This window comes from Notolepis coatsorum (assembly GCF_963971535.1).
Source record: "Notolepis coatsorum genome assembly, chromosome: 8".
NCBI classification, from domain to species: domain Eukaryota; kingdom Metazoa; phylum Chordata; class Actinopteri; order Aulopiformes; family Paralepididae; genus Notolepis; species Notolepis coatsorum.
This window is the reverse complement of record NC_140172.1, coordinates 118,746,955-118,761,685: the sequence shown is the minus strand read 5'-3', so window position 1 is coordinate 118,761,685 and position 14,731 is coordinate 118,746,955. Positions and strand designations below refer to the sequence as shown.

Here is a 14,731-nt window from a genome sequence, read left to right as displayed (position 1 = left end):
CCCACCAGCCAACACTTTTACATCGGTACCGGCACAGCCCGGGGGGAAAAGAATAAATTAATAGACAGGACATTGGAGACAGGGTACCAGGCAGACGGAGAGTTGGAGAACATAAGTACACCTCAGACACACAACACCAAAGTAACTCAGTGCTCATCTAGAGCGAAAAGGTGGGTTTTAAGAAAGGCCTTAAACGTCTGTAAGGTGTTGGCAGACTTGATGTTAAAAGGGGGCTTATTCCACAGTGTCGGCGCCATCACTGCAAAAGCCCGGTAACCCCTTGTCACCAGTTTCGCCCGCGGGACCCTCATATGCATAGGGGCATAATAGCTGCAATAATAACACTGGCTCTGTAGTGGGAGTCGAACTGGTCAAACTATAGGTGGTGGCAGAAGGGAGGATGTGGGAAAAGCTAGACGTTATACTGGAAAACCCCTCCCGCCCCCTTTACGAGGAGCACGTTCAGCTGTAGACGTATCCTTAAGCTTTTACAAAGTATCTTGTGTACTAGTTACTGCACGTCGTATAAAACGCCACCCCCCCCCCCCCCCCCCTAGGCTTACGATGTTACAGTATTTCTTGTGTACTAGTTTCTGCATGTTGTGTAGAACTCCCCCTAGGCTTAGAAACCTGCCCTCCACCCTGTCTCCCGTCTAAAGTCTATAGAACCTGACATTGAATGGCCAGCCACATCAGACCTAGGCTACGTTTCATTAGTCGTTTAACGTGTCCTTGCCGACTTCCCCTCTGCACTTCCCCTCGAGGGAATCCTCGCTGCCATCTTAAGGACAGCATGTAAAACACGTTGCCGTTTTTCATAACCTTGACTTGAGGTGGTCTATGCCTCTTCTCTTACCCTTGTGTAGCTTTTATGCATTATATATGTGTTCCATTGTCATGTGTGAAATCGTTTTTTGATGTGAAACTGCTTATGCTGCCGTCTTGACCAGGACTCCCTGGAAGAAGAGATCTTGTATCTCAATGGGACCTTCCTGTATACATAAGGATACATTTAATTTAATTAAAAAAATTACCGTTCCATTTATATGAAAAACCCAAGTGAACCTTGTGAGACAGACCAAGGGAGCGAGTCGACAGCAATATACACTCAAAGAGGCGCATTTTAGCCAGAATGCATTGAGATTTTTTGTCGTTTCCTGTGCGAGAACCACAAACTATATACAAGCCTAAGTAAACAAACAATATCAAGATTATTTGAATGATCCTAGACAAATGAAGTATCTTTGATATTTTCTGTCTCATTACTTCTACTATTACTGTGTAATTACTTCACATTTACTCCCCTAGAGATTTAGAAGCTCCTGTTGTCTGCATAAGGGTGCATTCCAACTCCCCCTCGTACCCTGCCCCTCCTCCGCTCTGCAAGTGGCCACTCGTGACGTGCGCACGGTGCTACGTGTTGCCAAGAGGGCCGCGGGAAAGTCAGGGAGGGCAAACGACTAATGAAACGTCTGGGAGAGAGAGCACAGCGGAAGACAACACCACGTCTGGCTGACCGCACTCAGCACTGGAAAGAGTCAACAGGGCTTTGAGGAACCTTTAGAGCAGTGGTCACCAACCCGTCGATCGCGATCGACTGGTCGATCTTTTTTTCTTCTTTTTTTAGATCTTTCCCTGAGAGTCCACATTACAGTTCTACTTTTGTTTTGATGTGAAAAGTGATGCTGCATAAGATGACTGCACTTAGCACTGACTGAGAAAGTACATATTACAGTTATACTTTGACGTTTTAATGTTGGACCAAAGCATTGCATGTAATTAGAATACAGGCAAATAAAAGTAATTTAGTTTAAAGTACAATCTTGGCTGTCTTTTTCTCTCAACGCTTCAATAGGTAGATCTTGCCTTCACCAAAAAAAAAGTTATCTTGGGCTTAAAAAGGTTGGTGACCACTGCTTTAGAGGGTTCTTTATAACAGTGGCTCACTACATTTCTAGTTTGGGGCCCCTACAAAAAACGGAGGGATGTATATATGGTTAACTTTGACACCAAATAATCATTTCTATTTTAACTTTTCAGGCCATTTAAATTGATTAATAAATTAGACAAGGGCGATTGGCTTAAACTATTCATTATATCACATGAGGGGGGAAAAAGTTATAAATATGTATTTTGCAGACCTTGTCACAACCCTAACATCACATCGCAGCCCTCTGGGGGATCTTGACCCATAGGTTGAGAACCACCACTTTAAAATGCAACTATTAACTACTAAATAGTTAAAGGTCCCGTGTCTTAGGGCGTTTTCACACCTAGCTCGTTTGGAGCTGTTGTTCCGGAACCTGGAGCGTTTACCCCCTATTTCAGTTAATTTGGGCATATGTGAACACAGCAATCGCATTCTGTTGCGGAACAAAACAAGCGGGCCGAGACCGCCTAGAGAGGGTGGTCTCGGCACACTTCCAACCGAACCCGAAGCGACTCGTACGCTGTGAGAATGCAATCGACTTAACAAACCGACACAACTCACTTGCCGTACTGTATACGCGTTGCATGATGACGCTTTCGCATTGAATTGTGGGCGGGATCAGTTTGTAGTCTTTAGGCAGCTAGATCGGTAAAGTTAGCTATAGACCACTGCACTTCCGCATTACATTGAAATCGGGGAGGAGAGAGCGGGGGGAGCATATGAATTAATGTGGATGAGAGCCGTGATGTAAGTGGTTGCAGCTACGGCTGTGGGGGTGCTGGAGACATGATCGAATAGACTTTTATGCGCCCGAGTTTCCTGAACACGGCGCGACCCATTCCTAATCGATCAGAAGTAAATCGGCCGATTTACATCACGGCTCTCATCCACATTCATTCATATGCTCCCCCCGCTCTCTCCTCCCCGATTTCAATGTAACGTGGAGATTCAGGGTTAGGGGGGGGGGGGGGCACACCCGAAAATCTGACCAATGAGTGACAGTTTGCTCGCGCGTGCGTTTGTTTTGGTCCGCTGTTAACACAGCCGTGTGAAGACAAACGAACTAAGGGACAAGTGCAACATTGTATCATTATAGTCCCTGTGTCTCCCTGAATCGGAACAAAGCAAACGAACTACAGGTGTGAAAACGCCCTTATGAATGGCCTTTTCCAGTGTTTAGCATTGTTTCCTAGCAATGGGGGTTTGTATCAATGGGGTCTGTGTCTCTAATTCTCATTTTGGCGGATAGCTCCAATTCAGTTGAGACAATATTTTCCCCCAGTAAACTAAGCTATTCTGATTTGACTCACTATCCTACGTAGCAAGGAGCTGATCTGCAGTAACACCCCCTCTATGGTTGTAGCGCAACCATTCACTCAACAACAGAGCAAGTGGAAATACCGACACTTCCTCAAGCGGGTGCCGACAGAGACAGCGAAGAACGAGCAAGAGAGAGGGAGAGAGATAAGAGAGGGGGACACGAAGCAGGAGCTTCTCTCTCGGGGAAAACACACACGCATTTACACACAACCTCCCGACCACTGGAGCGTCTCCACTCGCATATCACTGTCAAAATATCTTTGACTCCCACGCGTGCGCCTGTATTCCGATCCGTGCAATAATATTCACAGGGGGGCACCCAAGTGGCGACGCATGTAACGCGCTGCGTCGCGAAGCGGCCAACCCGGGTTCGATTCCCGGACCCGGCGTCCTTTGCCGAATGTCTTCCCCCTGCTCTTCCTCTCTCCCTACCGGACTGCCCGGTAGTACAAACAAATAAAAAAATCGACCAAAAACATAATAAAAAAATAATAATAATAATATTCACAGGGGTATATATTGTCATTTGAAACAAGTTACCAATGCATGGTCCCGTGGGATTATGCCCCCCGCGGCAAAATGAATTAGTATCCCCCTCAATCTCTCTCTGTCTGCCTGTCTGCCTCTGTCTGACTGTGGGTGACTGTCACTCAAAGCGCTTATGGGCGGAGCCCAGCCCAAAACAGCTTGAAATCTTGAAGTGGAAAAATGCTGCTTTAGAGCAGTGGTTCCCAAAGTCGGGGTCGCGACCCAAAGGTGGGCCGTGAACAGCCACGGGTGGGCCGCGAGATGATTTAAAAAAAATAAAAAAAATATTATTTTTTTTTATTAATTTTTTTTGTCAGGTTACTGAACTTAGAAGCAGGCCAGGACAGTGTTTCTAGTTGTATTCTAAAATTCTATTATATTGTATTCTAAAATGTGACTATATGGTTTTATATTAACTTAATAAATAAACAAAAACGAAAAATCTACTTATTTCAACGAACATTTCAAACTAAATAACAGATTATGCACATAAAACGCTGAAAACAACCGAAGCAACAATAGTATTTTAATGAGGCTATTATTATTATCATTATTATTTTGCAACAAGTTAGCCCTCTCATAAATAGCACATATAAATGAATAACTAACTTGAACTAACTTAATAGGATTGAAGTGATATTTGGCTTAAAAAATCGGTCGCCTGGCAAAAAAAAATAAAAGCCTGACGATGTGCATTGGGCCGCGGCTCTCTGACGCCTTATTTTCTGGGCCCTGGCCTGAAAAGTTTGGGAACCCCTGCTTTAGAGTACTTGATTAGAAATACAAAACAATGAATTTAAAAAGAAAAACTTTACAGATGTATTCCATAGACTCACAGGAATTGTGTAAAGTTGCCCAAATAGTGAAAGGAATAGCAAGACATGTCCCCTTTTTAATAAAAATGTACTATTAATTTGTATAGTTACTTATAAGAACTATACAAGTTCCTCCCTTCTCTCTGCCTCCCACTGTCTGCCCCGCCCCCATCTCTCTGTCTGCCAACCTCTCTCTCTCTCTCTCTCTCTCTCTCTCTCTCTCTCGCATTATGGTAAATCCCATCACCCAGGTACGGAAATAACTGCCTGGCAGACATTGAGTAGACGTTCAGTCTGAGAAAGGATAAGGAAGACGTGCTTGAAGGTTTCAGTCTGGTCACATCATTACTGTAGCTACTACTGTAGCTAGTAGACATGTCTCAGCTGAGGATTTGCTGAAGCCTGTGATTTGGGTCCAGTAGGGCTGGGAGGTATGCCGTACTTTAAGGTTTGCATCTTTACAATACCGTCACCAACGATGTATACAATATTGTCCAAATGTATACTGTACATATCTTAATTAATTTAACCTAAGAAAAGCTTGAATAGAATAGCACCCTGGCAATTGTATTAAAATATATTTAAAAAGGTGTATCACACTGTAGGTTAAACTGTGAAAAACAAATAATGTAAAATAATGTAAAATATTGTTATATGGTAATAAATAAATAACGGTATTGTGCCATGATATTTAATAATTAATAATGCCCCTTCTCTCAACACCCCACAAGGGTCCTTGATCAAGACTGTACCAGTGGAGAAGCTCAGTGGCCAACAGCAGAACACTGGTTGTACTGAGCAGCTCCCAGGTGTGAATATATGGAACTATGAGCCTGTAGCATCATTGCATTGCAGGTAAAGGAGCAAACATGATCAGCAAATCTATATATATAAAAACTCCATCTCAATCCATCTACTGCATTTCGTGGTCCTTACACATTCGTGTGGAGCTGGAACTCTTCGGTCTTGTATCCCACGGCGAAGTTGCTCTGGGTGACCCTGTTCCTGCCGGCCTCGAAGGTCATCTGGTAGCCGGCCAGCCAGCCTTCGTAGCCCACCACCGCCGTGCCGTGGATGGCCGTTCCGTTGATGTCGTAGTCCACATCGCAGCCGATGTTGATGTGCTCGCGCAGGTAGCCAGTCTTTATCTTCCCACTCTTCTTGCTGAGAGGGGGGGGGGGGTGATTATGATGGGAAGAAGAGAATTTAGATATGAATAGATTAAAATGTATCGTCATTATACAGCACAAGTACAGTACCACGAAATAAGGTTTGGCATCCAAACAGAGTGCAAATGTAACAGTAAAGTGCAACAGTAATATACAACATACAGGTGAGGGAAGAGGAAGAGAATTTAACACAGGAGTTACAGAGAGGAAGACCTGGTATCTATGCCACCCCCCCCTCCCCCCCCACACACACACACCTCGACTGTTTTTAAGAGTTATTTCACTGATTTTCAACCTTAATCCTATTGTTCTGTTGTGAGGACACGTGATAATCTTTGACATAAAAATACGGTGTCCGATTATCACACATATCCCCTCGCAACAGAACGACAGGATTAAGGTTGAAATATAATCTCAATTTAGAGCTGCCCCGATTATGGAGAAAATCATAATCACGATTACTTTGATTGATGTGGAAATCACGATTATCAAACACGATTACTCATTGATTTGAGAACATCATATGACGACGACTGAATTTGTTTTACCTTTCTTCTCGACCAAAGGCTGCCTTTCTGTCATCTTCTAAGAGTTACAAAAGACGTTTCAAAATAACTGGAGAAACGCGCCGTGGCTCCCTCCTCCCTCTCAACACGAGCTGAAACTACTGTAAACTCTACACCGCTGGGAAGGAAGGGTGCGCTGCGTTCACAACACAAGACAAAATGAGAGCAACACGGCATGAGGCACAATAATCGCTTCATCTCGATAATCTTGTTTTCATGATTGTAATTGAACACGTTTAAATCGCCCAGCCCTATCTCAACTGTATATTATTTACGAACCACACGTTGCCCACAGTGTAGGCAATGTCCTGCACACAGCTGTGTGCGATTTCAGGAGTAATCAACTTCAATGACTTTCAGACCGACTTCTTTAATATTACAGCTTTATTTTCATTCTTCGTAAATTAAAACTATGGAGCAAATGACACGTTTCCGTTTCCTTTAAGTTTGCTTCAACAATGTATGAACCTATTGGAATTGCTGGATCAGCATCATGCTCCAATAAATAGGAATGCTGTAGTAGATTCACACTAGAATGCCATCCATGGACCCACAGCCTGGAGGGGAGCCAAGGTCAGGATTAAACGGAGAGAGAGACGTGGTCCTGTGTGTAGTCAGTGCTCAGGGCATGGCACAGACACCGCCAGGGTTAGGGGTTCCATTCCCACTGGGGCCACCCATACTGGGGGAAAAATGGATGCGTTCCATTCGCCTGATTCACACGGCCACCATACTATGGTTGATGGGGTGGGGAAAATGTAGAAGTGCCCATTCACTTCAATGTTAAAACTTTGTGGATCTTCACTTCAATTTTTTTTATTTATTTTTTTATTATCTTTTTCCCCCCTCCTTTTTTCCGATTTTTTCTCCCATCCCACCCTTCCTGGTTGTTGCGCACTTTCCCCTACTGTTGGTGCGAGAGGCCGGAGACTGTCGCATGCTTTCCTCCGACGCATGTGCAGCCTGCCGGCAGCCAGCCTGGCCGCGCAGATTCTCACTGGGAGAGTGTAACGTGTGGGAGGCCGCACTACCTCTCTCCAGATCCTACCCTCGCTGAGCAGGCGCCCCGACCGAACTGTAGGGGCCTGTTGTCCACAACGCCCAGGACCCACCCTCCAGCTTTCCCACCCTCTAATACTGCCAATTGTATTAGTGTGAACGGCCAGCCAAGCTGGTGACAACGCCGGGAGAATCCAGCATCTCCGGCGTTGGTGACGAACGCAATCTCCGCTACGCCCCACTTCAATTTTAATACTCGTCTTTATTGTTCTTTGTCATTCATATGGTTTCTTTTGTTCCTGCTGATGACGCATGTATTTTTCTCTGGGATTGATAAGTATGTCCAGTATAAGGGCCAGACAGATGATATTTTCAGCTATGTTGGCTTGTCACCGTTATATCATCATCAGCAAAAGTGCCGGCAATAAAGCAGAGAGAATTCCTCACACCAACAGCAGAATAAATGCATAACTCTGTGGCCTTGTTAAAATGGTGTCCGTTTTCTTCTTCTGATAAGAGCATATCATAACATGTTAAAAATACAGTATAGTTATTTGGTTTAGCTCAAATATGAATTATCTTTTAGTTGTATAATGATGGATATTTGTGGAAAATAAATATCTAGTTTCTCCCTAAGCAGTCTTAAAACAAAAGTACTGTATATATCAGCAGATACCCAGCGGAAATTTAAGCTCCCAAATATACAATTGCGCTATAAAAACACTGCTTCAAGAACCGAAACACAGGCACAATACACAAATATAATGACATACTCGTGACGATCAGACTCTGAATGTTTTTAACCGAGTGCTTTTGGGGTTTTGAATTGAATGGAGTCGTCTGCTCATTGAAATACATTCATAACAATCCAAGTAAATAACGGAAAAGACACACGTCAGCTGCATTCCACTTCAAAACGAAGTTCCACTTCATCGTTTCATGGTTGCTGGTTGAGACATTCATTTTTTAAATGACACTTGTAGGGAACATGGGACTCAACGTGGTTCTTCTGGTCTACCCACCGTAGCCTCGTCTCAATTAAAGATGGTGCTGATGTGAATAAGGCTAAGGGATGCAGGGAGAGATACTCTGTAACTCAATGGGTAGAGTCAGTGCATGGCAGCAACACTGCCAGGGTTAGGGGTTCGATTCCCACTGGGGGCCAACCCATAATGAAAAATTGTAAAGAGCTTAGTGGCCTAGTACTAGGAAAGCACCATTGAACTGCTGTCATTCAATCAAAGAATGACATGTTTAATGAAAGATGTATTTGGGTCCCCTTTGTATTCAATCAAATACATTCTTAATGCACATACAAGCAGGAGTGTCTTGTGCAAAGACTTCTCCTTATCGTTTCCTGTATATAAAGATCTCCTTACTTTAAATGGAACTCAGCTGGCCACTGCTTCCTCTCACTAATGACTCACTGCTACGAGATCTATTCACATGGCGGCCATTTTGCTCTTATGTCACGCTCAGGTTGGGGTTTCCTTCCACCCTGTGACCCGCTGCTTTCACAATATCCAAACAAAACGCCATACTGTGTGATGAGGCAACGCCGGCTTTCATTACCCAGTGTTTGGCGAGAAGGAGGAATCAAACGTCAGCTTCAGGCCTTTCGCCAGCTGTGGGGAGAAGAGAAACACTGTGGTGAGAGACGTATAGCACCCAATTAAAACTAAACAATAGCCGACGTTGTCAAGACGGAGAACAAGCCTTCTCTTCCAGTCAGTCCGCCTGCATCACTGTGCATGATGTAAGACACTAAGAAGAATTACAGATTATCCCTGCGTTGTATTATTGTGGACTGTATTTCTATTGTGTTTGTACGGTTGCTACCTTGGCCAGGACTCTTTGGCCAGGATTTACTTTTAATCTCAATGACTCTTCCAAGTAAAATAAAAGGTTAATTTAATTTAAAATATATATATACATTAATATTATCTTTGAAATGGCATACCTCACTAGCTACAACATTAACATCCATGTTGCTCTGTCAACATGTAAATGAGTCAATTATCTTAATACATATCTTTATTGTTCTTTGTCATTCATATAGTTTCTTTTGTTGCTGCATGTTTTTCTTTGGGATTGATAAGTACATTATGTCCAGTGTAAGGGCTAGCTAGACAGATGATATTTTCAGATGTTAGCCTGTCACATTACATCATCATCAGCAGCAAAAGTGATGTCAGTGTTTTCTTCATTTGAAGAGCACATCATGACATACAAAAATCCTTTTATTATTTGACTTATTTGGTTTTGTTAAAATAAAGATTCTCCTTTAGTTCAAACTTTATAGATTTGTCCACGTTTTATAAAGATGGATATTTGTGGAAAACACATTATTTCAAGCAGTCTTAAAAACAGAAGTACCGGTACTGTATATATCAGCAGATATCCGTTAGTGGAAATGTAAGCTCCCAAATATCTAAGTCAGTACTCTAAGACAGTAAATCTCATATCAGTGTCTGATCATATACTGTCATATGGTATCCATCTATCCATAAATCTATGCATCTAGTCATCCATCTATGTATCTATACATCCATCCATCTATGTATATATCCATCTGTATATATACATCTAACAATCCATCATCAACCCACCTGGTCCTGTAAGGTGATCTCGGTGCCCAAAGTGTTGTCTGTGTTCCACTTCTCTGTGAAGGTCAGGCCATGCTCCGCCCAGATGTACTTGGTCTCCAGGGCGCCGGCCACCTTGCTGGTCTCCGTGTTGGCCGAGCCTGTGCTGGTGAACTCCTGCAGGTGGAGGTCAGACGGGTTAAAACGGGCTTCTGCTGAAAACTGGCTGAGGTAGCAAGGATTAGGGGCAAACCATTGGCAGAAAATAAATGCTGGTTTAAACTGAAAGTTGCTTCATTGGCGATTTATTTGGGCTGAACAAGAGAAAACCCTCCCAAAAGTGATGCATAAAACCCAATGAAATGATTGTCCACGAGTTCTTTTGGTCAGATTCATTACTAGAGATGTGAACAACACAAATATAAAACAGTGTCCAAAGTTACCTTTCTTGAATTTATTTTTGTCTTTAGTTGTCTCATTCTCCTCGTTTAAACAAGGTGCAGTTACCTCTTAGGCCACATGGTGGCGCTCTTCTATAGAGCAGCCTCAAATACTAGCTTTACAGTACAACTTTTATTTCATGCATGGTCACAGTAGTCATACAAAAGGTAACAGAGCAAACTTGTTGAGTTACTGACATGTTTGATCTTTTGAGGATTAATTGGTAGTTTGCATGATGGATTGATTGATTGTATTGAGCAGGGCTAGAAATTGCGACTGATATGGTCCAAAATTCTATATGTGCGACCTCAAAATATAATTGGGAGCATTCGTGCGACCTCCTCCTCCTCCCTCCCTCCCTCCCCCCTGTCTCTTCAGAACTCTTCACAGAATGTTTAGAATCTTTCTTCCAGCAAGGCAGCAGGTAAGCATGGCAACCACTCCCCAAAATGTTATGCAAGGCAGAGATACATGCTCAAACCTACAGCAAATTGACTGGATCCGCTTTTATTTTTCAAAAGGTAAATCTGTAAACACACTCATCAACCTTTGACTCAGAATTGTCTGTTTTATTGAAATCTGCACAGCAGTAGTTTGTTTATATTTCAGAAGTGTGATATTTAGACCAGCCCAGGTCCCCAAAATGAATGGAAGTGAGGAGCCCGACACCTGGGAGGACTGGTAGTGTTGACGGCAGACGACAGGGACGCGTCTCTACAATTCGTAGCCGCATTTCTGCAGACCCCTCTCTGATTGGTTGAGGCCATTTCTGCAGACCCCTCTCTGATTGGCCGAGCGCGCGCATGCGCATGAGCCGCGACAAGCTCCTCTAGCCAGGAGTCGAAACTCCCTTAAAGCCCAACATCCAGGTTAAACCCTACTGATCAATTATGGGTAGTTTACATCATTGGTATATAATTTCATTATTTCTTTTTTTCCATTTGACACCGGAAATGCCACTCCGAAAGAGTTAAAAAGGTCCACGCACGAATAACATGCACGCGCGAATCAAAAAAGCTTATCAAACGCTGACGTCACTACAGGTGCATATTAATGAGCCGAATCTAAAAGCTTATCAGACACTAGCACGGCCGTGACGTCACTTCAGGAAACGTATGCCTTGCCCGTCCGGGTCATAGTACTACTCGATATATGGCGCTGGCTAACGTTAGCATTATGTCTACTGTCGTGAACCATTTGAGATCGGGACATGTAGAGGAGTTTGGGGAACGAGTAAAATCATGTGCAGGTCCTCTTCTCAGACCTGTGTGGCAAAGCACTGCACACGCATCATGCAAGCTACACGTCGCTGCATGTTGATCAATGGTGGCCCACTCGGTGCATCACAGTTAGCCTATAGCTCCGCCGTCCCTTCTACAGTCGGGACCAGTACACTAATGTTAGCCTATTAGCTCCGCCGTCCTCCCGGCTACAGTCGGGACCAGTACACTAATGTTAGCCTATTAGCTACGCCGTCCTCCCGGCTACAGTCGGGACCAGTACACTAATGTTAGCCTATTAGCTACGCCGTCCTCCCGGCTACAGTCGGGACCACTACACTGACGTTAGCCTATAGCTCTGCCGTCCCTGCGGAGCTATAGTGGTTCTCTCCTCTTTGTGTGCCCCCGTTCTCGCGTGTGTCCTGCCGGGGAGCTTGTGGACGCGACAACAGCGGCGGCCGTAGCGTTAGTTAGCTCATAGCTATCGTGTACCACTAGCGTTACGGCGGGCTCGAGCACCCTACGGCTGCCGCCGTTGTCGCGTCCATGGGCTCCCCGGCAGGGTACCCGTGGGGACGGGGGTGTACAGAGAGGAGAGAACCATTTTGTGTCGGGCGTTCATGCCGGCCAGCGAGCCGGACGTCGGGATATGTTGTTAGCACAATAGCTACCAAGCTAAGCTATGTTAGCTTATAACGGTGTACACAATATGTACAACGACACAATGATTTACATTATTACAAATATGGTAACGTGGTTGTGGCTTTTACAAATAGTGGTTAGCTTTAGAGATGGATGGCTATGATCACGGAGCAATAGTGTTGTTAGGTGAAACAGATACATTTTCATTCGGCTAGTAGTAGCAAGGCTCTCAGTGCCTGCCACTAGCTGTGTGTGACTCTCAGCGCCCCCTGGTGAGCCCCCTGGTGCCCTGCACCTGTTGTGACGACATAATTTCGATTACACACGCACGTTATGAACCATTGATTAAAATATCCACGTGCGTGGTGATTGTGTTGGGCAGACAAAATGTTTGATAAAAACGCTAAAACTGGGTCAATTTCAATACTTTTTTTTCCCTTCTTCATGAAAGTCACCGTTGGCCTAGTCCACATTGTTTATTGAAAAAAAATACAACATGAAGGTTGGCCTTTAAGCTCTAGAGAGAGAGGCTGAAAACCCACAGTTGTTGCCCGACGGATGGGAGCCGAATCCCGGATCCGAGTTTTCTGATGAATAGCCCCAAAACATGGAGGTCGCGAACGCAATTTATACGCATGGAAGTATTGATTACGCCATAACGAATTATTAAAAAAATATACCGTTAACTGGAATATGTTGTGTGTGCCTTTACACATATGTTGGATAGGATTATGTAATTGGTTTGTCATTAAAAACCAATAATAATCGCTCGCCGGCTTCGCTGACCAGAGCTCTCTCAGATTCAAAGTTTTAAGTGCAGCCTGGAACATACATGTTTCGGAACCAATGTCTAACTAGACAGTTACAATATAACATTTATATTAATTAACCCAGTTAATGCCTTAAGAGAAAGAGTCTGGTGGTCAATTGCTACGGAAATGTTGTGTCTTACTAATAATAACTAATTCCTTGGTCAATAGAAGTCTCTGTGATACTTTCTGAATATGATTTGGGAACATCAAATGGGCAGGCCGCGAAATAACAACGTTACAATGTAACGTTATACGCGAATCTGGTAGTACATTTCCAATCAGAGAGGGGCTTCGCTCAACCAATCAGAGAGGGGTCTGCAGAAATGGCGCTCAACCAATCAGAGAGGGGTCTGCAGAAATGCGGCTACGAATTGTAGAGACGCGACAGGGACAGCAGTGGTCGCTAGCTTACTTGTAGATGCTGAAACTTGATACGTTCTACTAAAGTGAAATATCCCTTTAAGACTCAAGAGGAGAGCAACATAAAGGGGTTCTTACTACGTCTATTCAATGCTGCGTTTTAGCCTATTTAAGGCCTACCATGCGGTTTAAGGTTTTACTGCATTGTACTGTGTCTGTTATATTGTCGTTTTTCTTTTTTTTCAATAAAAATAATGTATTACATATATATTGTTGGTGCTCCTAAATTTTTGCTGGTGCTCCCAACTTTTTGAAGTTGGGAGCCCCAGTGCTACCAAGTAAAAAAAATTATTTCGAGCCCTGTTGGGTAAAAAGTATTAGTACATCCCAGAGGATAACACGTAAAAGTGTACTTGGGACACTCGTTTACAACGTGGTCCTCATTGGTGGACAAAAAAAAGAAGAAGACATCAGAAATACAATTGGATATTTACTACACAAAAAGTGCAACGTATAGCGGCATAAAAAAACATCCACACTGCATCGGTATGTACCAGTGAAACTGGTAACAGCTGTATATTTTCCTTTAATTACACAGCAGGCTGGTGGTAGCCCTACTAGACCGTAGCCGGCTGGCAGGATCAAGGGGATCAAATAACCACTCACTCGCTTATCAGTGGAAAGTCAAGAGGCTCTTAGGCTAAGAGTGGACGGCTGGAGTGTGGAGTGGCTGATAATCTGATAATGACTTGCAACAACTTACCAGTCCATTCTCTGACTTTGTTTTCAAGTCCAGCTTGATGAGACCAAAGCCTGAAACAGACAACATAAAAAAGAAATAATAAATCACACTGTTTGAATGGAAATATAAATAGCCCAGGCTTTTATTTGCTTCAATCTCTGTACTCAATCGGCCTATACTATATGGGAGAGGCCTTTAATTTATTTCACACAAAACTCAGCAAAAGATGGGAAATACTTTCAGCAGGGAGGGGATCTGGGGAAAATAGCGTGAACCTCCGCACGAGGCTGTCAGGTGAAAAGAAGCGGCTGGCGACTCCATGTATCGGAAGATGTGGTAGTTCTACACCCTCCCCAGGCCGACAGTGGGGAAATGCACGCAACGACCAGGAAGGGAATTGGCATAACGACTCAATTGGGATGGGTGAAAAATAAATACAGAAATCCCTCTCAAATATATATATTTTTTTAAAGATGGTAAATACTATCAAATAATTTATTTAAACCAGTATGAATATTACTTGAATAGGAATAAAAAATAGGCTATCAAATACTCATTTGATCTCACTCCAAGAGACCCGCTAGTGAATAGTGAATGTAATG

General features: G+C 43.6%; 1 protein-coding gene across 2 annotated transcripts in view; it reads right to left on the bottom strand.

The window, feature by feature from the left end:
- vdac1 (voltage-dependent anion channel 1) overlaps positions 1 to 14,731 on the bottom strand; it is a 32,103-nt gene that overhangs the window by 10,576 nt on the left and 6,796 nt on the right. For both annotated transcript variants that reach the window (XM_084320658.1, XM_084320657.1), the window contains 4 exons: positions 14,151 to 14,200; positions 9,937 to 10,089; positions 8,900 to 8,952; positions 5,530 to 5,757 (listed from right to left, as the gene is read on the bottom strand). In XM_084320658.1, the coding sequence (XP_084176784.1) occupies positions 5,530 to 5,757; positions 8,900 to 8,952; positions 9,937 to 10,089; positions 14,151 to 14,200 (484 nt within the window). The remainder of the gene's footprint in view (positions 1 to 5,529; positions 5,758 to 8,899; positions 8,953 to 9,936; positions 10,090 to 14,150; positions 14,201 to 14,731) is intronic.